General features: G+C 41.3%; 3 protein-coding genes across 4 annotated transcripts; 2 read left to right on the top strand and 1 right to left on the bottom strand.

Annotated features, from left to right (window-relative positions):
- Positions 1-1,228: 1,228 nt before the first annotated feature.
- On the bottom strand, positions 1,229-4,206 carry psmg1 (proteasome (prosome, macropain) assembly chaperone 1). The gene is made up of 7 exons (XM_026274147.1): positions 3,978-4,206; positions 3,514-3,602; positions 3,283-3,440; positions 2,808-2,870; positions 2,536-2,734; positions 1,438-1,559; positions 1,229-1,361 (listed from the first exon to the last, which is right to left on the bottom strand). Exons 1-7 carry the CDS (start codon positions 4,100-4,102, stop codon positions 1,284-1,286), a joined length of 834 nt encoding a protein of 277 aa, XP_026129932.1. The 5' UTR covers positions 4,103-4,206; the 3' UTR covers positions 1,229-1,283.
- Positions 1,573-24,595, top strand: LOC113110128 (leucine-rich repeat-containing protein 32-like). 2 transcript variants are annotated; one of them, XM_026274146.1, is made up of 4 exons: positions 1,573-1,612; positions 18,734-18,883; positions 19,744-19,834; positions 21,285-24,595. In XM_026274146.1, exons 3-4 carry the CDS (start codon positions 19,748-19,750, stop codon positions 23,196-23,198), a joined length of 2,001 nt encoding a protein of 666 aa, XP_026129931.1. In that variant the 5' UTR covers positions 1,573-1,612; positions 18,734-18,883; positions 19,744-19,747; the 3' UTR covers positions 23,199-24,595. The 2 variants fall into 2 exon arrangements, with proteins under 2 accessions (XP_026129931.1, XP_026129930.1); XM_026274145.1 differs by lacking the exon at positions 1,573-1,612 and having other exon boundaries at positions 18,700-18,883.
- LOC113110130 (myelin protein zero-like protein 1) lies at positions 6,597-15,229 on the top strand. Its single transcript, XM_026274148.1, has 6 exons — positions 6,597-6,762; positions 7,627-7,796; positions 7,872-8,085; positions 8,168-8,297; positions 9,572-9,677; positions 11,447-15,229. Exons 1-6 carry the CDS (start codon positions 6,690-6,692, stop codon positions 11,540-11,542), a joined length of 789 nt encoding a protein of 262 aa, XP_026129933.1. The 5' UTR covers positions 6,597-6,689; the 3' UTR covers positions 11,543-15,229.
- Positions 24,596-25,499: the final 904 nt, after the last annotated feature.

Raw genomic sequence — 25,499 nt, 5'->3', positions numbered from 1 at the left:
TCCAAACTCAGAAACACAATTCACTTAAAGGGGGGGTGAAATGTTCGTTTTTACTCAATATCCTGTTAATCTTGAGTACCTATAGAGTAGTACTGCATCCTTCATAACTCTAAAAAGTCTTTAGTTTTATTATATTTATAAGAGAAAAATAGTCTGTGCCGATTTTTTTCGGAAAAACACGAGCGGCTGGAGGCGTGACGTGTGGGCGGAGCTAAAGAATCACAAGCGCCAGTAGGCTTTTGAGTTGAGAGCGTTTGGAAGCTGTGACATTACCATGAGGAAAAAAACATCATCCAAAACAAACCATGGCTAACAGTCAGATTCAGCGTATATTTATGATCCAGAATCAGATCCAGAGGCTGAAACTGAATGAGAGCAGCAGCAGCAACGACGTCTCTATGTGGTATGTAATGTTACTGAAACTGTATATATTTGCTTAGCGGTTTTGGAAAAGGACTAAGTTCCACTTTGTCATCTTTTTTTTTTTTTTAAGCTGTACTTGTGGAAAGTGCAGTTTGATGCCAGCATCCCATGTTGTTTATTTGATGTGCTTACGCGCTGATAGCTAAGTTAACAACATAGAGATATTTGAAGCAGTTTTACTCACCGCCTGCGGTTCCAACACACGATCGTGACCCTTTTTCGTTGGGACTGCATCATCCTTAAGAAATAAACGATGTGCAAATCCGTCGTCAAACTGGGCCTTGTTTGTAAAACAAGCATCTTCGAAATGCAGGGAACAAACACAAACACTTGCACAACTCCGTTGATGCTCTGTAAAAATAAACTCCATCCACTGGTCCCTTAATGCTGTTTTTTTTTGGTAATCTGTGCAGGGTTGTCTTGCCCTGGCAACCAAAAACACACTTCTTTTGTGACATTTGGCGACGCTCTCGCTCTGATCAGTGAAGTCTGTTGTGCTCTCAGTGCTCTGCTATACGGGAGCGCGCTCTTCCGGCAGAAGTGCCTCAGGACACATATAAGGAAATTCCGCTCCATCTAACGTCACACAGAGCCATACTCGAAAAAAACTTTCCCAAACTTGTGACAAACCGGAAGGAGTATTTTTGGAACAGAAATACTCCTTCAAACGTACAACTTAATTTTTGAAACTTTGTCCATGTTTAGCATGGGAATCCAACTCTTTAACAGTGTAAAAAACTCAGTATGCATGAAATAGCATTTCACCCCCCCTTTAAACTGAATAAAGACACTCATCACAGCAACATAAAACAACATCACATCTTTAATTGAGAAATGCAGAGCAGTATAAAGTGCTTTCTTCATGTGTAGAGGTTGCTCTGAAGCTCGCTGACTCGCGTGATCTTCTGCAGCACGTCTGCGCTGGGACTCGGATCCAGCTGCAATCAAGAGACAGAGACTGAGTCCTGCGAGACGAGACGAGAAGAAGTGAAGCTCAGAGCAGCTCACACTCACCTTCAGCACTGCGCTCACCGCCGCTCTGTACATCTGCATGCTGAGAGAGTCCGGCTGGAGCACATCACTGTAGCACTGATGGAGAACAGCAGGGATCCGCTGAACCTGACAGTGACTGAGCACTGCACACACACACACACACAGAGAGAGAGAGAGAGAGAGAGAGAGAGAGAGAGAGAGAGAGAGAGAGACACACACACACAGAGACGCACAGGGAGAGAGAGAGAGAGAGAGAGAGCGAGAGACACACACACACACACACACACACAGAGACACACACACACACACACACACACACAGGGAGAGAGAGAGAGAGAGAGAGAGAGACACACACACATAGAGAGAGAGAGAGAGAGAGAGACACACACACACAGAGAGAGAGAGAGAGAGAGAGAGAGACACAGAGACACACACACACAGAGAGAGAGACACACACACACACACACACACACAGAGAGAGAGAGAGCGAGAGACACACACACACACACAGGGAGAGAGAGAGACACACACACACAGAGAGAGAGAGAGAGAGAGAGAGAGAGAGACACACACACACAGAGAGAGAGAGAGAGAGAGCGCGAGCGAGAGAGACACACACACAGAAACACACACACACACACACAGATACACACACACACACACAGTTGAGTTAAGCTTAAAATATTAATTAACAACAGTAAAATGAACATCTATTTTTCCTGTAGATAAGGTATATAGTGTACTTCTGTAGTCCTACATGAAACTGATGAAACTGAAGAAGTGTTTTCAAAGCACTTTGTGATTTTCTGATTTCTTTATTTGATATTTTATAATAGCCTAGTGATTTTATAATCAGTACTTGATCATTTCCAAGTATAAAGGGAAGGTATAAATGAATGACAGTAAGCCAGTAAGTGCTGCCATCTACAGGTCATAATGCTGAACTGATGTGTTTTTACTTTACACACGTGTTGTTCAGCGCAGGATGTTGTGTTTCAGAGCTTCAGTGTGCTGGAAACAGTTGTGTGAAATACTCTGATGCTCAATCTCTCTCTCAAGGCTGTAGAAACCCTGAAGTGAATGATGTGATGAGCGTGAGGTGCTGGCAGAAGGCAGTACCTGCAGCAGCGAGGCCGGTGCTGATATTGGGCTGCTCGAGGGCCGGGCTGGACACGGGGCCCGTGTGTGCGCTGGTCCTCAGAGAGCGCAGGAAGGGCACGCTGCTCTCACTCAGGTAGTCTGAGGTCTTGTATTCAGCTGCACTGCAGTCAGAGAGGACGGTCACGGTCAGATCCCTGGTCTGGACACAGCTCATCACCTGCAGACGGACAGCACACAGTGAGCAGCGCTCCATCAGCTCACACCACACCACACCAGTGTCTGCGCTTCACCTTCTCCGTCCACTGGAAGAGCTGGTCTTCAGCCACGTAACAGGAGCACTGGCATATCAGCACCTGCACGCACACGCACACACACACGCACACACACACGCACACACACACACACACACACACACACACACACTCAGAGCGAGCTGAATAAATGATCTCTCCAGTGATGTGAGGTTTGTGAGGAGGACAATATTTGTCTGAGATACAACTATCTGAAAATCTGGAATCTGAGGGAGCAAAAACATCTAAATATTGAGAAAATCATCTTTAAAGTTGTTCAGATGAAGTTCTTAGCAATGACGATTACTAATGAAAAATTAAGTTTTGATACATTTATGATAGGAAATATACAAAATATTTTTATGGAACATGACGTTTACTTAATATTCTCATGATTTTTAGCATAAAATAAAAATGTAAGTCGATGTTTGAGTTCTGCTGAAGTGTAGAAGGCCTAAAGAGCAGTGTTCCTCACAGACGGGTTGTGGTTCTGCTGGTACAGGACACAGGACGGTTCTTCGGGGCCCGGGGCCGTGTCTGCTCGTCTGGATCCAGGGCTCCGCTCGTTCCACAGAGAGATCCACGCCAGCGGCGTCCATCCACCCGAGCTCAGCACATACGCAGAGATGAAGCCTGAAACACAGCGTCTGATCAGCCTCTGCAGTGATGAAGATGATGAAGACGAGGATGAAGATGAAGAACTCACCGGTGGCGTTCAGACCCCCAGCGATGATCAGATCTGAACACGCCACAGCTCCGCCTCCTGTCTGAGAGAGCCAATGAACATCCACTGACCTGAGACACAGACACACAGACACACACACACACAGACAGACACACACACACACAGACTTTATTACAGCTTTCAGCATCATTCCTCCTTCAGTGTCACATGATCTTCAGAAATCATTCTAATATGATGATTTACTGCTCAAGAAACATTTCTGATTATTTTCAATGTTGAACACAGTTTTGTCAGGATTCTTTGATGAATAGAAAGATCAGCGAATCTTACTGTTCAATAACTCTGGATATAACCACAGACATTACTTAATAACTTTAGATGAACTATAGGAACTATCGGAGTCATCAGAAACACATGTAGATGAACTGAAACCGAAACTAAAGAGTTTATCTGAGATGTTTCTGTCACAGATAACATGATTTCACCTCTTCTCCTCTATTTCGCGGCGGATCTGCTCATCTTCCTCGTCTTCATTCGTCATATCATCATACTCATCCTCTTCTACAGCTCTCGAGTACACAGACACGACTTCACCGAAGAATGTGGCCATGTTAGACGATTTATCACAGTTAATCACTCAAAGCTGCTGTGTAACGATCGCTGCTAGCGCGACACACACCGGAAGTACTGCAGCTGTACGACGGAAGACTTTTATTTTGTTTAGAGGTCAGAGTTCAAGTCGCGTTCCAACGTGAGAAAGAAAGAAAGAAAGATATTTTCAGTAAAATTTATGTGTTGAATCACAATTTAAAAAATAATAATAATCTGTTGGGAGTAACTAGTTAACTGACAAAATAAATGAAACTGCAAATAACAAAATTACATTTACTTATGAACAAGTAAACGATTACAAATTGAGTTAACGTTACGTGGAATATTTTCAAACACACCCACATACATATTTAATTAATTAATTATATTTTTTCATAAATTGCAGTGACGGTTTTTTAAATAGGAGACTTTAGGACACTTATTTATTTAGGATGTTTTATTTCCTATCTGGGTTTATGTGTATTAATTATTTATTCGTTTATTCATTTATATTAACAATGTTCACGGATCTTTGGTTTTCTTTCAGATGGGAACGACCCAATGTTAAGGTGATGAGATCATCTGAAATCCTTAGCAATTATATCCATGCACCCTTTTAATCAGAAGATGGTTCTTGATGACCCACGCTATACGTGACTAAGTATCACTCAGGAGACACTCTACACATCAAACAGAGATCAGAAAGAATGATGTCTCTGATATTAAAGCTCTTTGTAGGGAAGGAGCAGATTCTGAAACACATCTCGGAGTGGAAGGTGGGTCAGGACAGCAGCTGGTTATAAACTGGTTATGAGCTCATGGCCAGCTCTAATAACTATAAATTGCAGGTTTGCATAATATTCTCAGTTTGTATTTCACAGTTTTTACTGGTTTCGAGGAACACTGAATGTGTTTCTGAGTAAACAGATGTTCATATTGAGTCTAGAACTACAGTGAGATCATGTTCACACTCAATACTGAGCTGACTCCTGATCTCTGTCTCCATGGCAACACCAGAGCTGTCACTCAACACATTGACACAAAGTAACTGATGTTACTGATCTGAAAAAGTAACTCTGATATTTCCTTCTAAATTAAAAAAGTAATGTGTTACTTTACAAGTTACTTTGAAAAGTAATCTGAATATGTTAGTTTGAGAATGTTTACCCCTCCTCCCTTTCTTTTCTTTCAACATCAACACTTCAGAAGAAGACAAAGAGTGACGCATCCATCTGTAAATAGACTTGTCTTCAGCCTCACACTTTTTTCACACTTCCTCATATCTGTTCATCTGAGCTGTTGATGGTGTGTCTGATGGAAATAAGGCTTCAGATTTTAACACACAAATATGCTTTATTTTGTCTCTGCTGTGTTTTATAAAGTTTTATTTGTATATTTCTTCTCATCTGTGAAATCAAACACTTCAAATATTGAATCTTTTATATTTATAGAACTTGAACTGAGCCTAAAGAACGGATCTGTTTTTAATGTAATGTTCTGAAGCAGCTCATTTAAAGAAATGTAATGTCTGGGAGAGATGAACAATAAAGACTCAAATCATCAGCATCTGGATTCTAAGTTATTAAATGTTTTATATCATGTATTTAAATAAGCAGAAGGAGCTGTACTTTTTACATGATCCCTCATGTCTGGAAAACTTACTGAAGTGTACTTGAAGTGAAAAGGTAAAAAAAAAAATAATGTTGTTAGTTTTTCCTTAAAACAATTACTTTAAATGCTTAACAATATTATTTTCTTGCCTGTTTTCAGGTAAAACTATCAAATAGTTTTGTTTTTTACATAATATCAAAGTTTTAGATATTTATACTAGAAAACCAAACAAAGAATACTAAGAGAATAATTTTTTGGCTGTGTATTTTCTAACACAAATTGTCAGTGCATTTGTATGTACATCTGTCTGCTGTTATTAATTTCCCAAATCATCCCTTTCTTGTCTGTATCACAATGACACTTGTACTTTAATTAGTTTGGGAGGTAAACAGTAAAGCACTAATATGAATCCTGTCTGATCTGTTGCATTCAGTCAGTGTCCCACATACAGTAATGTGTTTGAGTTTGATATGCAGAGCAGAAATAATCAGGAAATACTGACAGATGACCGATACTGACTAGCAGTGACTGTTCTCATGAGACCAGGCAGATAACAAACACCCAGAACAGATGAAATATAAGATTATGCTGTTTCCATCAGGGTTCTGCAGGAGATTTTCTGATATCTGATCCACAAACACATGTGTCCAATCAAAATCACTTCAAACACATCAAATAAAACATATATTAAATGTATATTCTGATATATATATATATATATATATATATATATATATATATATATATATATATATATATATATATATATATATATATATATATATATATATATATATATATATATATATATATTAAAAAAAGATAAGAAAATTCTCTCATCCAACCAAACGTGTTCAGACTCAGGACACTAAAGAGATGAGCATTCCACTGGATTCGGTTCATGAGAGAATCCGATCTGAGATCAGTGGAGTGTCTGATGCTGTAAACAAACGCGGAGGATCCGGTACTCGGACGATATTTATGAAATATAAAGGATGGAAATAAGGCCTCCGAGTTTCACACACAAGTATGTTTTATTGTGTGTCTCCGCGGTGTTTGTTTACGCTGGTAAGTTAGTTTTATTAGTATTTATCTGAGGTGTTTTGATCTCTGTGAGCGTTAGCGGAACTAACCATGCTAACCTGCTAGCTCACGATAACGGTATTATCTGTGTTTTTACATTAATAGCACACAAACTGAAACTATAAGGAACAGCTCTTGTGTTGTATTAACTTCATGTTCTGAAGCAGGTGATTTAATTAAATACAGTGTTTAATGTGTTTCTCTAGTCAGGAAGTATGGCTCGAATTGTTCTGTTAGCACATTAGCATCCCTTTTTATTACATTATATTACACTTACCTTACTCACGAAAACAACTTCCGATCAATTAATAACTTATTATCATCATCTCTCATTTATTGAGTTATCCCGTACTCCTGTGTAACGTTAAGTGTTTAATAGCTAATTTAATCAAAGCTGAACGATCAGCTTTTAACAAACATAAAAGACGAACAATAAAGTCTCAGATCATCAGCATCTGAAATCATTATTAAATGTTTTATTTCTTATCTTAATGAGAAGATGGTATAAATCCTTAAATCACATTTATTACATGTTCTGTTAAGTGTCCTGTATGTCTGTATTTAAAGGAAGAAAACTAACTAAAGAACCAACGTGTACTCTAGTGATACTCAGGTGTGTGTGTGTGTGTGTGTGTGTGTCGTGTTCCTGTGTTTCAGGCGTGTGTGTGTGTGTGTGTGTGTGCGTGTCGTGTTCCTGTGTTTCAGGCGTGTGTGTGTGTGTGTCGTGTTCCTGTGTTTCAGGCGAGTGTGTGTGTGTGTGTCGTGTTCCTGTGTTTCAGGTGTGTGTGTGTGTCTGACGTGTTCCTGTGTTTCAGGTGTGTGTGTGTCTGACGTGTTCCTGTGTTTCAGGCGTGTGTGGCGTGTCAGCGATAGACGTGTTCACTCCAGCGGAGGTGTTTGTGGAGAACGGGACCACAGTCACTCTGTCCTGCAGCTTCAAGTCTAGAGAAGTGATCAGTAGTTCAGCGTCAGTGACGTGGTCTTTCCTTCCGGAGGGAGAGACCGGAGCGTCCACTTCAGTAAGAGCTGTTCACGTGTTGTTCATGTGTCATATCAGTCAGCATGTGATCAACACGTATGTTCTTCTTCTGCAGATCTTCTATTACACTGCGGGGAAGTCGTTTCCGGGCTCAGTGCCGCAGTTTAAGTCTCGTGTGGAATGGGCCGGAGACATGAACAAGAAGGACGCGTCGATCCGTGTGATCCAGATGCAGTTCAAGGACAACGGGACGTTCAGCTGCGACGTGAAGAATCCTCCGGACATCTCCGGACAGATGTCCATCACTAAAGTCAGTGTGGTCATGAAAGGTGAGCGTCATCATCTGAAACCTCCTGTGGCTTATATCTGACCCTGGAGCACAATAGTAATAGTTTTGTTCTGTGTGTTCAGAAGCTCTTCCTCAGACCAGCACAGCGGTGATCGTGGGGGGGGTGATCGGAGCCGTGATCGGCATCATCATCATCGCAGTGGTCACCTACCTGATCATCAGACGACAGGACTCCAGTCACGACTACAGAGGGTACGTGTGTGACTGATGAACCGTCTGGAGACAGTGGATTCTGAACAGCAGATGGCGCTCTACTCTAGGTTTTATCCACACACTGAAGTTCACCTCGGCTCAGAACTCTTTTATAAAGCCAGGTTAATGTAAACACCCTTGTGATTCGCTTCAACCTTTTCTAATCTTACGTGTGTAAAGATTTGGAAAGGAGCAGAGCTCAGCTGTTTCTAAAGCATGCGGCGCCATCTGCTGTTCACAGCTTTGATTTATTTCCCAGCACTAGTAGTAAGTGGTGGTGTGGTTTAACTGGTTAACTCTTGTGTGCATGGAGCATGACGTCTGATCTGACACTAAACCAGACCCGGATGAGTCTATAACTCACTATTATACTGACGCACTGGGCACAGGTGAAGGCTTAGTGTTGAGTTTAACCCTGAACAGATGAATCTCACAAACATCTCCGGCTCATATTTCACCACAGAACACAGCAGGACAATATAAATCAAGCTGATTTGAGGATCGTAATTATATTTTGGTAACACTTTACAATAGACTTAAGATGAACTATTAGCATGAACTAACATGAAAAAATACTTCTACGCTATTACATTTTATATTTGCATTTACATTTACAAAATGTACAGCTGCTGGTCAATATCATCCAAAAGATTGTGTGTCCTACAGAACTAGACTGAGAGAGCATTTAAAGGTGTTTAGAGTAAATTATCTGATTAGAGTGTGGCACCAGGTGTCTTCAATATTGAACCTTTTCACAATATTCTAATTTTCTGAGATACTGAATTTGGGCTTTTCCTTAGTTTTCAGTTATAATCATCAAAATTAAAAGAAATAAACATTTGAAATATATCAGTCTGTGTGTAATGAATGAATATAATATACAATATATATTACAATATAAATATTCTTATTATATGACCAGCATCTGTATACCTGATTATTATTTTAATGTTAATATTTAAAATAGACAGTTGTATTTTAATTAACTAAGATGAAATAACCTTCAATTGCTGAAAGGAAAACATGATGTGGTGTGTATTTCTGCTGCTTTGTGTGTGAAATATGAGGCATTACATGACCAGTGTGTGTCTGCAGTGTTCAGTGTGTCATTAACCCCGTCAGCTCACATCTGACTGTGTGTGTGTGTGTCATCTCATCTGTGTGAGGTCTCTGTGTGTTTCTGAGCAGCTGGTGTTGCGGCGTTTGTATTGTATTGCTTGTCATCTCTCATCTCATTTGTGTTTGCGTCCATCTCTGTGTGTGTGTGTGTGTAGCTGCACCTCGTTAGAGAGTGTGAGCTCACAGAACACTAGGGTGGGGAAGAAAGCGGAGTCTAGCAACGACAACTCACTCTGCTCCAGCCCCTCCGCCCCCATACAGGTACGAGCCTCCCACAGCCTGAGTGTGTGTGTGTGTGTGTGTGTGTGAGTGTGTGAGTGTGTGAGTGAGTGTGTGTGTGTGTGTGTGTGTGTGTTTGTGAGTGAGTGAGTGAGTGTGTGTGTGTTTGAGTAAGTGAGTGTGTTGAGTGTGTGTGTGTGTGAGTGAGCGTGTGAGTGTGTGAGTGAATGTGAGAGTGAGTGAGCGTGTGTGAGTGTGTGTGAGTGATTGAGTGAGTGTGTGTAAGTGAGTGAGCATGTGAGTGAATGAGTGAGTGTGTGTTTGAGTATGTGTGAGTGAATAAGTGTGTACTTGTGTGTGTGAGTGAGCATGTGAGTGTGTTCAGTGTGTGTGAGTTAGTGTGAGTGTGCAAGAGTGTGTGAGTGAGTGTGTGTTTGAGTGAGAGTGAGTGAATGAATGTGTGTTTGAGTGTGTGAGTGAGCATGTGAGTGTGTGTGTGTGTAAGCGTGTGTGTGAGTGAGTGTGTGTTTGAGTGGGTATGCTAGTGTGAGTGAACGAGTGTGTGTGTGTGTGTGTGTGTGTGAGAGTGAATGAGTGAGTGTGTGTGTGTATGTGTGCGAGTGAGTGAGTGACAGAGTGTGTGTGTGTGTGAGTGTAAGCGTGTGTTTGTGTGCATGTGCATGTGAATGAGTGAGTGTGTTTGAGTATGTGTGAGTGAATGATGTATCTGAGTGACTGTTAGTGTGAGTGAATTTGTGTTTGAGAGTAAATGAGTGTGTGTGTGGGTGGGAGAGTGTGTGTGTGTGTGTATGTAAGTGAATGAGTGTGTGTTTGAGTATGTGAGTGAATAAGTGTGTATGTTAGTGTGAGTGAGTGAATGAGTGAGTGTGTGTTTGAGTATGTGTGAGTGAATAAGTGTGTATTTGAGTGAGTATGTCAGTGTAAGTGAACGAGTGAGAGAGTGAGTGTGTGATTGAATGTCTGTTTTTGAGTGAGAGTGTGTGTGAGTGAATAAATGTGTATGTGAGTGTGTGTGAGTGAGTGAGTGTGTGACAGAGGGTGTGTGTGTGTGTGAGAGAGAGAGTGAATGGGTGTGTGTGTGTTTCCCTCAGTGCTGATGGTGTGTTCATATCAGTAGTGTCTCACTCTCATTTCATTGTTTAGTGGTGTGACTGTCTCTGAATGTTCACTGATGTGGAAATGAACAGAGCTGTGTCTCAGTTCAGAGGCTGAAGCGAGTGTTGTGAGCAGTTCAGTTCTACTTTTTTCTTCAGTTAAAATTGTGATTATTTTGAGTTGAACCTCTTCAGTTAGTTGAGCTTTCTCATTTTAATTTATTTAATAATTCTGTAAAAGAATTTAAAAGATTGGTTTTGTTGTCACTCCAGAAGTTAGGACAACCATTAACTACTGTAAGTACTGGAATTTTATACATGTTTTACAAAATCAAATAATGTATTATTTCCAACAGCATCAACAACAATATAAAATAAACAGTTAAACACAATTCTTTATATTTTATAATACATTAGTAATATGTTTCGTATTATTATCTTATCGTTTTAAAACAAAAATAATATTTTCTGTTGTTGTAATATGATGATTTTGAATGTTGAAGCAAACAGGTTTTTTGTCTTTATCTGATATCTCTTCTGAGTGTGTTGTTGACATGCAACACATCTTCTGTTAAGTGTGCACATTGGTGTTTGTGCTGTGTTTTCTGCTGTGTGTGTGTTTGAGCGGTCAGCATCTGCTGTGTGTGTGTGTGTGTGTGTGTGTGTTTCTCTCTCACTGTGTGTGTCTCCGTCCAGGGGCCAGTGATTTACGCCCAGCTCGATCACTCCGGCAGCAAGAACTCCTTCCACAAGATGGAGCCGGTGGTGTACGCAGACATCCGCAAGAACTAGAGCGCCTGGGGTCAGACGGGTCAGACGGGGGGTTAGTACTGGACTGGTGACGGCACCTGACCACAGACTCTTTCTTCTGCTTCTGTGTGTGTTTTCATGTCAGTGTTAATGTGAGTTTCTAGACTAATATCTCTCTCCTCGTGTCTCACCACTCTAACTAAATACACTTTACCTTGAGAAGATGTTACACATTTTTATCGGATTATGATATGATCACCACAAACATCTCTTGACTGGAGTACAGCACTCTTTTACTGTATCACATTCAAAAATACTGTTATTTAAATCACCATACTTCCATGACTTATGAATACTTTGGCACTTCATAATATATTTTGCTTAAATATCATGTAAAGATGGACCAAGTATTTTTGATTACATGTATGGTATATTTCACCACTTAAGGCTGTGTTATACTTTCTCCATGAGCAATCTGGACAGTGCGGACGCGGGCTAAGCGGTCTCCAGCGGTCTCCAGCGGTCTCTAGCGGTCACTAGCGGACTCTAGCGGACTCTAGCGGTCTCTAGCGGACTCTAGTGGTCTCTAGCGGTCACTAGCGGACTCTAGCGGTCTCTAGCGGTCTCTAGCGGACTCTAGCGGTCTCTAGCGGACTCTAGCGGACTCTAGCGGTCTCTTGCGGACTCTAGCGGTCACTAGCAGTCTCTTGCGGACTCTAGCGGTCACTAGCGGACTCTAGCGGTCTCTAGCGGTCTCTAGCGGTCACTAGCGGTCTCTAGCGGTCACTAGCGGACTCTAGCGGTCTCTAGCGGTCTCTAGCGGTCACTAGCGGTCTCTAGCGGTCTCTAGCGGTCTCTAGCGGACTCTAGCGGTCTCTAGCGGTCTCTAGCGGACTCTAGCGGTCTCTAGCGGTCTCTAGCGGACTCTAGCGGACTCTAGCGGTCGCTAGCGGTCTCTAGCGGTCTCTAGCGGTCTCTTGCGGACTCTAGCGGTCACTAGCGGACTCTAGCGGTCTCTAGCGGTCTCTTGCGGACTCTAGCGGTCACTAGCGGACTCTAGCGGTCTCTAGCGGTCTCTAGCGGTCACTAGCGGTCTCTAGCGGTCTCTAGCGGTCACTAGCGGACTCTAGCGGACTCTAGCGGACTCTAGCCGTCACTAGCGGACTCTAGCGGACTCTAGCGGTCTCTAGCGGTCTCTAGCGGACTCTAGCGGTCTCTAGCGGTCTCTAGCGGACTCTAGCGGTCACTAGCGGTCTCTAGCGGTCTCTAGCGGACTCTAGCGGACTCTAGCGGACTCTAGCGGTCACTAGCGGTCTCTAGCGGTCTCTAGCGGACTCTAGCGGTCACTAGCGGTCTCTAGCGGTCTCTAGCGGACTCTAGCGGTCTCTAGCGGACTCTAGCGGTCTCTAGCGGACTCTAGCGGTCACTAGCGGTCTCTAGCGGTCTCTAGCGGACTCTAGCGGTCTCTAGCGGTCTCTAGCGGACTCTAGCGGTCTCTAGCGGTCTCTAGCGGACTCTAGCGGACTCTAGCGGTCTCTAGCGGTCTCTAGCGGTCTCTAGCGCACTCTAGCGGACTCTAGCGGTCACTAGCGGTCACTAGCGGTCTCTAGCAGTCACTAGCGGTCTCTAGCGGACTCTAGCGGTCTCTAGCGGTCTCTTGCGGACTCCTGGACACAGAAAGTATAACACAGGCTTAAGTCAGTTTGCATAGAGAAAATGAAGCCTATAGGACCAATGATGTTTTACTTTATTATTATTTTCATGACAATGTTGTCATGAATTATTTCCAACACATTGTTGCTGTTAAAACAGCATGAAAATAACATGATGCATAAATACCACTCACTTAATATATTTATATATTTAGCTTAAAGTGGTCATATGATGCTTTTTTTTTAAAGATCATTATTTTGTGTATTTGGTGTAACAGAATATGTTGACATGCTTGAATGTTCAAAAAACACATTCTTTTTCCAATACTGTACATTATTGTAGGTCCTCTAAGCCCCGCCTCTCTCAAACACCGCGTTTTCTACAAAGACCCTCCCTCTGACAAGCACAGTCTGCTCTGATTGGCCGACTGTCCCAGTGCATTTTGTGCATAAATAATGTTATTAGACTAATGTTTTACTTTTTTGAAATACAAATATGAAATATTGGAAAAATGCAATGATACTTTTAAATATGATATTAAACAGTAGGTCTTAATGAGTGAATCACTGATTCAAACGATTCGTTCAAACGGCTGATTCATTCATGACCTGAAGCAAGTAACCGTTTTTATAAATAGCTCACTGAATCATATATTATATATTATGTTCTGCCGTGGCTTTGCTTAGAACTATTTTTGTTATCGAAATGTAGCAAAAACAATCATAATGTGTCTAAAATGTAAGTCAGTTTAATAAAATCAGAATCATTCTCGCCAAAGTTTCGGTGATGCCCTAGTTATTGTTTGTTATTCACATTTAGATCAGGTTACTTATCCAGCCGGGCAGGTACAATTGTGTTTCACTTGCCCCTTCACAAGCATTAATATTGAGCCCTGATTACACAAATATTTCCCCACAGTGACACAGACGTGTGGGGGGCGTGTCTAAACGAGGTGTTTTAGGGGGTGTGGCCGAGTCTGAACTTTGATAAAGAATATCTCTTTGGATTTGAGACTTATTTTACATTACATAATTTAAAAAAAAAATCTTACAAATAATTTTTATTATAATATTTTTAAATGGTCAAGCTTAATTTTTTATGCATCTTCTAAATCAGAATGATACCTGGCTATTAGACTGATGTAGTTTTTTGACCATTAAGAAAACTCAATTTCATAACTGTTATAATAATCATTTTTATTATGCATAGAAACACTACAATGTATAAACACTTCAAATTGACATTGTTTACATTTACATGTTATTTTTGGATTGTGAGAATTTGTGTTTTGATTTTTTTTATTATTCGTCCCAAAGAGAAGCTGTATTTTTGTATGTGTTCTGTAGCGTGTTTAGTTGGTGTGGTGAGACGTGATGCGCATGTGTACATGAGATCGATGTAAGTGATGTTCTGAAGATCATGGAGCATGATGGGTAATCGTCACGCCTCCATGATCCCGAACACTCCAGTAGCTATCAAACAGAGGAGCACGTCTCAATGGTTAGACTAGTTAGCTTGTTAACAATCAGCACTAATCCTGTTAGCATGTGTGTGTAGAAAAGCCCAGTCTTCAGTGTTAGTTTAATCAGCTAGACTCTACATTCCGCAGTTAATGCATCGCTGCCTTTTGAGTTGAAACACTCCGCTTATATGTCATGTTTAAATTATGTACATTTCATGTGTCATAACTTAATTAGATTTTTATTTCTGACACTTGAACACTTGAGACCAAAATCCCTGACAGATCGTTCCTTAGCTGGAGTGGTTTATGGTGTTTTTATTTGCCTGGATGATGATTATTCTTGTGCTGCACATTCCATGAGGCCTGTCGGTACTGGTTCGATTCTGTTACTGCGGTTGCAAGTCCTGCACTGTTTCTGATTCCGACCGCAGCACTGTCATGTCACATGATCATATTAACTGGAACCCTGTGGATGAGAGTGCCTTCATCGACTAACGCCTGTTACACACTTCCTGTGGTTTCTTCTTGTTTTATTGGCCTTTTGTATATGAAAACAGACACATCTGTCTAATTTGATACATGCATATATATATATATAAATATATCAAACTGAATGAAAGAGTCTGTTTCTTGTGTTTCTTGTTATGTATGGAAACTCACTGAAGAAAAATAAATAAAACTAATTGTGACTATATCTTGCAATTTTGACCTTTATCACAGATTACTGATATAAACTCACAGTTTTGAGTAACACAATTTGAATTGATGTTACCCCGCGATAAAAAATTTAGCAAGAAAAGAGAGATTTTAACTGAATACTATGAATGAATACAAAGAAAAAAAGTCGATAAATTCTCTAGTGTAAGAAAAAAAGGCATACAAATCATGAGATATAAGAAATAAAACAAAAAACTAAAGTTGTGAGATATAAACTTGTGATTATGAGAAAAAAAGTCAGAATTGCGAGATAGAAAAAATACAGAATGGTGAAATATACAAAATAAGAGTTTGGGAGATATACACTTGTAACTGCAAGATATAAAAAGAAATGCGAGATGTAAATGTAGAATTTGCAAGAGAAACTTAAATTGTGAGGAAAAAGTCAGAATTGTGAGATTTAAAAGTAGGATTGCCAGAAAAAATAATTATGTCCTGCAGTTCTGACCTTATAACTCAAGTGCAAGTTTCTATCTTACAATTCAAATGAAAAGTGTTGGAACTCGGAATTGTGAGATATAAACTAATAATTATTAGATATAGAAATAGGGAAAAAGTCAGAACTCAGAGAATTGCAATTCTGACTTTTGTAAGTTCATGAATGTAGCAAGTTTATATCGTCATTTTGAAGACAGCTTTCCACTGGTGTTTATCACATTCTCATAATAGACAGTAGACACACTGTAGGCACATTGATGAAGATGAGTGAGTCTGGGTCACAGCAGTGAGCGGCTTCTCCTCCGTCAGTTTACTGCTCACCTGATCCAGCGTCCAGATCCCATCCACATCTCTCTCTCACACACACACACACTCACACACACACACACACAGACACACACACACACACTCACACACACACTCGCACACACACACACACACACAAACACACACACTCACACACACACACACATTCGCACACACACACACAGATACACACACACAAACACACACACACACACACACACGGACACACACACACTTTCACACACAAACACACACACTCACACACACACACATTCGCACACACACACGCACACACACACACACGGTCGGGTGGCTCAGAATTGTTGGATTAACACGGATGTCAGAGCTTCTACCTATGCTTTGTGTGGGAGGAGCTTATGCACATAAACAAACAGTGATGTCACTGCTGTGGAAACTCACTATTTGAACTGCTACACTGTGAAAGGAGCACTGCTGTAAAATAGCACCTTATTTGTTTGTGTTTTGGCCTTATTTTGAAAAACATTTGCAAAAGGTTTTTGATGAGCACGGTAATTGAATCTGAATGTTACATTAAATTTCTTAATGGAATAATTTGCCTTAAATAAATACATGAATGTATGATTGAATGAAAATGTGTTTACCCTCAGGTCATCTGAGATCAGGATGAGTTTGATTCTTCATCAGGTTTGTAGAAATGTAGCACAGAGTCCAAACAGCTGATAAAAACATCACAATAATCCACAGCACTCCATCTGGAGAAGACAGAACATAACAGATAGCACACTAGCATAATAATAGCATAATAACACTTCCACCAGTGACTGAAAGACTGTTCCCAAATCATATACAGTAGGCCTACATTTCATTTCTGCTTTTTTTATAATGTGTTTGTGATCCTGAGGTCAGTGATGCGTTGAAACGCTCGCTAGATGGAGACAAACGCCTCCTCGTACAGGGTTATGAGACTGATCAGAAGTTATCTGGATCATACGAGCTCTGCTTTATTTACCTGCAGATCACACGCGTCTGCACTGACACCGCGTGATGACGCGACGCTCGCGCGCTCTGAGTAGCGTGTCGCAACGGTACTTTCTCTGCCTTCGACGCGACAGAACACGAGCTGAGCGCGAGGAACGATAAGAAAAAGCAAAAGCAACGCGCTCGAGACCAGTCAGTGAAAAGTGGCGGGAATCCCTGAAGACGCGCGGGAGCAGACGCAAACGATGACGCAACGCTTCCAACGCGCGCTCCAGACCGTGGCTTTACGTTTCGTTCAACTCGAATTTGAGCAAAAATAAGTTTAAAAAACGAAAGAATAAAGGAACGAAAAAATAAAACGATCCTGGAAGCTAGCAGTGTTTGAAGAAGCCTTGACGAAAATTAACCATAGTTTTACTACAACACCCCCCCCCCCCAAATCATGGTTACTCTACTGAAACCCTGGTAACCACAGATCAAATTATCTGCAGTAAAACTGTGGTTATTCAAATGGTAAACAATATGCAAAAAAAAAAAAAAAAAAACATAAAAAGAAAACAACAAAAACATGATTACTACACTTTTATAATTAAAGCATGGTTAATTTTCATAAGAAAGTAGTCACAACTGGTAAAGGTTAATAAGGAACTGTGTTTGACATGATTTAGGAACAGAGAGAGAGAGAGAGAGAACGACACACACACACACACATACAGAGAACGACACACATACACACACAGAGAGAGAGAGAGAGAGAGAACGACACACACACACACACACACACACACACACACACACACACACACACACACACACACACACACATACAGAGAACGACACACACACACAGAGAGAGAGAGAGAGAGAACGACACACACACACACATACAGAGAACGATACACACACACACACAGAGAGAGAGAGAGAGAGAACGACACACACACACACATACAGAGAACGACACACATACACACACACACAGAGAGAGAGAGAGAGAGAGAATGACACACACACACACACACACACACAGAACGACACACATACACACACACAGAGAGAGAGAGAGAGAGAGAATGACACACACACACACACACAGAGAGAGAGAGAGAGAAATGATTTGTATTTATTTATTAATTGAATAATCAATTTATTTTTGTTTTGTTTATGTGTTATATAACCACTATTCTGTTCATTGCTCATGAAACGGTCAGTGCTCTGGAAACTGAGCGGTGCTGAGTGCTGAGCGGAGAGAGAAAAGCTATTACTTTACCAGTTAACACAAGATCATTATATTCCCATCTCAACTCATGTTAAAAACAACAACTCCTAGTTTCAATAACATACAGTCAGACATAAATGTGCATAGACCGTCAACATCAGTTTTCAGAGAGAGACGATATCTAAACTGTTTTCTTATTTCTGTTTATTAAAAAATATGTGATTATCTGCTTTATGAATTACAGATCTATTCTTGTTTTGTTTATGTAATATTCAATTATTATTTGTTCATGCAGTGGTCAATGCTTTGGCAGTACTGTGCAAGTCATGCCAATACAGCTCACTAGAACTGAGAGAGAGAGAGAGAGAAACGGAGGGAGGGAGGGAGGGACAAACATAGAGTTAAATAGCAAGAGAACGAGAGTGAAAGAGAGAGAGAGAAAGACACACACACAGAGAGAGAGAGAGAGAGAGAGAGGGGGAGAGAGATCCGATCCCATACAAGGCTTGAGCGCAGAAGGAAAAAACAAGAGTATTTGCAGGATATTGTCAGGATGTGTAGCGGAGCGCACCAGAGACGGAGGAGAGCAGCATGAGTGTGAACAGCAGCGGAGGAACACACTACTGAGGTGAGACACCTCACACACACACCACACACACCTCACACACACCTCACACACCTCACACACACAACACTCTCGTGCTTCAGATGACTGCTTTTCTGATCTGCACCACAAAATAGGACTATCTTACTTAGTCTTTTAGTCTTGTTTTCTAGTATAAATATCTTAATGTTCTTGAATTGAGATTACTTTGTTGAACAAGTAAAATTAATAGAGATATTATTATGTTTTTTCTGTAAAAATGTATAAAAATTGTGTTGTTGTTTTTTTTAAACCAGAAAAACATCCGCCAGTGGGGCAGGAAAAATAATCTTGTTTAGCCTTTGGATTAAGATGACTTTTCTTACTCCACTGGCAGATATTTTTGCTTGTTTTAAGAAAAAACTAACAAGATTTAGATTTTTAGAACACATTTGACTTGTCAGGTGAATGTAGAAGAATGTTTGCGATAGTCAATCAAAGTATCAAAAAACAGAATGATTTTTTTTTGCAGTGTGCGGTTTTAAGGTTTCCTTTGATTGATACACGATGAGTAATGCCTGGAGATCAGAGGGTTAATTTCTGCTGAAACATCACCCTCTGATATATATTTAACACATGATGTGGAAATGGAGATTAACCTTTCGTATTTGTGCTGTGCTCGTCACGTGTGGGCGTTTCTGTTCATGTCAAATATCAAACACAAGAAACCAGACCCAGACAGGAGTGACACATCTGTTGACATCGAGAAAGAGTCAATGTTCCACTTCAGCAGACATCACTGGGGTTAAAAACAGAAGCTGTGACGTGAGCGCCTGCGGAGTGATGTCATGTGCGTGTAATTCCTCCTCGTTCATTCACTCGCTCGCTCTTCTGTGTGTCTGCAGCATCATGGGGACGCGTCTCTGGATCCTGATGCTCGTGGTCCACCAGGTCTCTCCGTACAGACGTCCAGCACAGCCTTTAACCTGTCACGTGGTGAGTCCTGAATCAGACCTCGGTGCATCTGTCTGAGTTGCTCTAATGACTGATGATTGTGTGCAATTCCTTGCTTAGAAGCCAAACACTTTTAGTTCTAATCAGGTAGAAAATACTTCAAGTCTTTCTATTTCAATCGCTTGGATTGAATGTCTTCGGTGGCCATTAAATGGTCAAGCTGTAGGGACTAAAAACCACAGGTGAGACCTCTTTTACCAATGACATTAAACAGAGTAAATGGAGACTTTTGCTCAAAAGTGTTATTTCAGATGCTGAGACTTGTTATCAAACCAAAACATCTTTTTGTGTTGCTCCACATTGATTGTTTATCTCTATATTCCTGCTGTAAGTCGACCATTGACTCGCTTGTGTCTCTGTGAAAGGCTTCAGTATCAATTCAATTAAATCACACTAAAACTTTACTTTAGCAAAGACCAAATGGTCCCACATCTAGAGAACCATATTAGGCAGAAACATCCTCCAGTGAGGAGCGTTACGAGTCTCAGACTAAACCACACAGTCTGACCAGAGCCGGATGACTGTATCTCCTCTGACCGAGGGTTTGGACAATATATGAGCACAGAGGAAGTGTGTGTACGGTGAAAGACATCAGCGCTTCATTACATCTCCATCCTCTCGCCGAACCCTGGCGGAAACGAAGGGTCAGTCCCAGAGACGAGGGAAAATCCTGAAACACCGTACCTTAGCCGCAGTTATCTAGAGAGCATAAATAAAGTGTAGATGGAGCGCAGATAGTGTAAGCCAAGAGCTGCTTTAAATCATACGTCACACTGAAGACGGTGTTGAAATCTTCCAGGAAACAGCTGTGTGATGTCATGAGTGTACACTAGCAGTCAACACTGTCTGAACAGTGAGATTTTTAATCTTAATGCTCACCAACCGGCATTTATTCGATCCAAAAATACAGCAGAAGCTGTAAAAATTGTGAAATATTATTATGATTTAAATCATCTGTTTTCTGTGTGAATCTGTGTTAGAGTGTAATGTATTTCTGTGATGCTCTGCTGTATTTTCAGCATCATTCCTCCAGTCTTCAGTGTCACATGATCTTCAGAAATCAGAATAAAATGATCATTTACTGCTCAAGAAACATTAAACATAATAATAAATATTTTGAGCAGTAAATCATCATATTATTCTGATTTCTGAAGATCACGTGACACTGAAGACTGGAGGAATGATGCTGAAAAATTCTGCTCTGAAATCACAGGAATAAATTGCAATTTTATTATATTAAAATAGAAAACAAGTATTTTACATAGTAAAAATGTTTCAAAATTTTACTATATTTTAGATCAAATAAATGCAGGCTTGGAAAACAGAAGAGACTTCTTTAAAAAAAAACAGATCGTACTGTTCAGCATTTGCCTGGGAGTGTAATCCAGAATCACTTGTGTTGGCTAATAGCACTCTTTGTTGTTGGTTTAAGGTCCAGGAGGATGTCGACTGCAGCGGTCTGAACCTCAGACGGATCCCGGTGCGACTGCCGTCCTCTATCCACCTCCTCGATCTGTCTCGAAACCTCCTGCAGAACCTCACGGACCGGGATCTTCCGGATCTCTCCACCGTCCAGCATCTGAACCTCCACGCCAACAAGATACAGTTCATCCAGCCGGGGCTGTTCCGAGACACCAGGCGTCTGGAGGTGCTGGATCTATCGGGAAACTCCCTGGACCTGTACGCGGCTCTGAAAACACACCTCGGGCCGCTCAGATCAGTCCGGCATCTGGATCTGTCCGGAAACGGTCTGTTCACGGACATGAGCGACTACTTCCTGAGCGACGCCCCGGTCCTCACCAACCTCTCTTTAGACGGGAACAGCATTACTAAAATCAGCAGGCACACATTCAACGGATCTCAGGCTCTAAGAAACATCGACCTGCACAATAACGTCATCATAGAAATCGAGGAAGGTGCTTTCGAGTCGCTGACGGGACTCTCAGAGCTCGATCTGTCGGTGAACTCCATCTCGTGCATCACAGACTTCAACCTCGTTCAGCTCAAAACTCTCAACTTGAGCAAAAACAGCCTGAACAGCTTTCAGACCGTTGATTCGGATCTAGAGTTCGAGCTTCAGTATCTGGACCTGAGGGAAAATAAAATCCTGTACTTCCCCGTGCTTCCCGAGAGGAACAAGCTCATGTACCTGGACCTGTCCAGAAACCTCTTGAGAAGCGTGAACTGCTCCGGTCCGCTAGAAGAGCTGGAGAACCTGAAGGCCAGCGGGTATCTGTCCACCCATCACGATAAACCCCTTTGTCTTTGTGTTAATCAGAGGCACCAGGCTTTCCCCAACTTGCTTTACTTGGACTTGAGCTACAACCAGTTCAAATCGATTCCGTCGTCGTTCTTCAGCAGCGTGGCTTCTCTAGAGAGCCTGAACATCAGCAATAACTGTCTAGACAGCTTCAGGGTGGATTCAGAAGGTCATCTGAACTCGCTGAAAACCTTGGACATCAGCTACAACAACCTGCAGAACTTGTCCTTCGGGGAAAACACTCTGGCTGCGTTGGAAGTCTTGCACCTTCAGGGAAACGCTCTGAGCACACTAGACCCCGGGATCTTCTCAAGGCTCCCAAACATACAGAGTCTTCACCTTCAGCAAAACCTGTTCAGCATCTGTCCTTCTCTCAAGGGTCCCACGCACGACTGCATCCGACTGTCCTCTATCCCCACCCTGAGCTACCTGTACCTCTCGGAGAACAGTCTCGAATCGGTTCCACCCGGAGCGTTTCACGGAAGCCCGCTGCTTATTCTGGATCTGTCCCTGAATCCCGGTGTGGATGTCGGCACGTCGTCTCTCTCAGGTTTGGAGACGACCCTCACCCATCTTTCTCTGAGAGGAAACCAGCTCCGAAACCTAGCCGTCGACTTCACCTTCTTTCAGAAACTCAAGTCTTTGGATCTGTCGGTGAACCGGCTCACGGGGGTCTCTCTGTGGAGCGGAGACTCTTCGGTGGAGTCCTTGAACCTGCAGAATAACAGTTTGGTGACGCTCACATCCGACACGGTCTTCGCTCTGCAGAAATCGCTCAGAACTTTATACGTAGGCTCGAACCCGTTGAGCTGCTGTGGAAACCCGTACCTCCTCACGATGCTCCAGCAGGACAGACTGAACGTGCCGGACATCGCCGTCGTGACCTGCTGGTACACCAGAGACTCGGAGAGCGTGGAGATCAGCGTGAGCGCCGTGGAGCCGGAGCACTGCGAGGCTGTGGACAGGAAGGTGTTGTGGATCAGCGTGATCGTGGTGCTCGCGCTCGGACTGATGCTGGTGTCGGTGGTCGCCTTGAAACTCTGTCACTCGAAAAAACACAGGTTCAAAAGAGGCATCAAAGCTTGAATCAAAAGAAGGAAAAGAAACCAAAGCGTTCTCACCTGATTGTGGTGCCACATGCATGACAGCTAGGTTTCAGTATGTGATGCGTGGGTGGATCTGGAACAAGTTCAGTGTCAAATCCTGATCACCATCTTTTGCATTCACATCAGTTGTGACATTTGCTATTTAAACAGAAATGCAAGCAATATTCGCTGGTGAGGGTAAAGCAGGATGTGCTTCTGCATCCGAAACCAGCCAGATGCAGCAAGACTGCACAAACGTTCCCAATTAGCCAAACGAAACATGTTTCATGTGCTGATCTTCTGCAATAACACTACGCTTTCTGATGCACGGACTTTATGGATTGTGATTTGTGAAATGTACATGCATAATGTGAAAACTGCATCAACAAGTTGCAAACAGATGCAAGATTGAGTTGTAGAGTGAGACTAGATTGTAGGAGTGTGTTTTCAATATGTGTCTCTGCAGCACAAAAGCAGTCTTAAGTCTCTGGGATATATTTGTAGAAATAGCCAACAATACATTGTATGGGTCAAAATTATACAATTATTATTTAAGCCAAAAATCATTAGGACATTAAGTAAAGATCATGTTCCATGAATATATTTTGTACATTTCCTACCGTAAATATATCAAAACTTAAGTTTTGTTTATTTATATGCATCGCTTGGAAATATTATTTATTCATCGTTCAGATGATGTATACATCTCAGTTAACCCTTATGACTGTGTTTGTGCTGTAGGGACACAGATGTGTATGTTGTGCGTTAGAAGAAGGAATATGATCGGCTGGAGGAAGTGTTTTTAATGGAACACCTGCAGCAGAGCGTCTCTCAGCGTCGCTTTCCTGTTGTTGAGCTCAGTTTCCTCTCTACATTGCATTCGCCGTGATGATTTATTCATTCAGTCTCTCTCAGTGACACTGAACTGTGTTAGACTGGTGATCCGGTTCAGCTCCGCTCCCAACACACATATAAACACACACCGCCTGCGATGTTTGTTTGTTTGGTCAATCAGGTCTTTTTTTAGATATTTCCAGCCTGGAGCTGAAGTAAGTTTGACCCTGGAGTCTATATCAGGCGCGGATAAAGATAGACAGGAAATCCCTGTTGAGGGAAGCACACATCATCACCGCAGATATTAATAGAGATTTGTTTCACAGCTGTTGACGTGGTAATGACAGCAGCTTCCTCCTGTCCGTCTGAGTCATGGCCACGCCCCTTCTGCTTTCCAGATACACGATAAAACCCACAGAAGCCACACACACACACACACACACACACACACCCACGTCATGTATGAGCAGCCACTACACACCAGCACTATATGAAGGAACTATTATAATGAATTAATGTATAAATCTATTTATGAAGTTTTTCCTAAATAAAATGTCTCTGTTATGTGCTGTCTGTTCACTGTTCCTCCATATCAAGATTTTAGGCTAAAGTCTACATAAAATACATTATTCCTAAATTACACTTTATTTCCATAGTTCACTATTTACTAAAAACTAACTTTGCAACTACATGTGGACTAACTCTTATTAAAGTATTAGTAGACTGAGGTTATGTTTAGGTTAGGGTTAGTGGAAGAAGTTAACTTATCACTTGCACAGTTACTTGTAGTAAACCTATATCCATTCAGTGCAGGGTTATTAGTAAAAAATAAAATTATAAAAAAAAAAGAAATATTTTATTACTTGAAGAAAAATTAACTATAATAATAAACAATAAAAATAAATAAATAAATAAAAAACTTGAACTTATTTTATTAGTTTTCAATATAAAATTTCTACTTTGCATTTAGTTTAAGTTGATGTACTAAAAACAAACAAGTAAATAAATAAATAAAATTACAAATGAAAGAAAACATAAAGAAAGCTATATAGACACACACACACACACACACACACATATATATATATATATATATATATATACAAACCTGACTCCAAAAAAGTTGGGACACTGTACAAATTGTGAGTATAAAAAGAATGGAATAATTTACAAATCTCATAAACATATACTTTATTCACAATAGAATATAGATAACATATCAAATATTGGTTCATTTTGGATTTCATGAGAGACACATTGCAAAAAAGTTGGGACAGGTAGCAATAAGAGGCCAGAAAAGTTAAATGAACATATAAGGAACAGCTGGAGGACCAATTTCCAACTTATTAAGTCAACTGGCAACATGATAGGGAATAAAAAGTGTCTCTCAGAAGTCAAGATGGGCAGAGGATCACCAATTCACCCAATGCTGCGGCGAAATATAGTGGTAGTTTCTCAGTTTAAACAT

The sequence above is a fragment of the Carassius auratus genome, chromosome 10 (assembly GCF_003368295.1).
Source record: "Carassius auratus strain Wakin chromosome 10, ASM336829v1, whole genome shotgun sequence".
NCBI lineage: Eukaryota > Metazoa > Chordata > Actinopteri > Cypriniformes > Cyprinidae > Carassius > Carassius auratus.
This window is presented reverse-complemented; position numbering and strand designations above follow the sequence as displayed.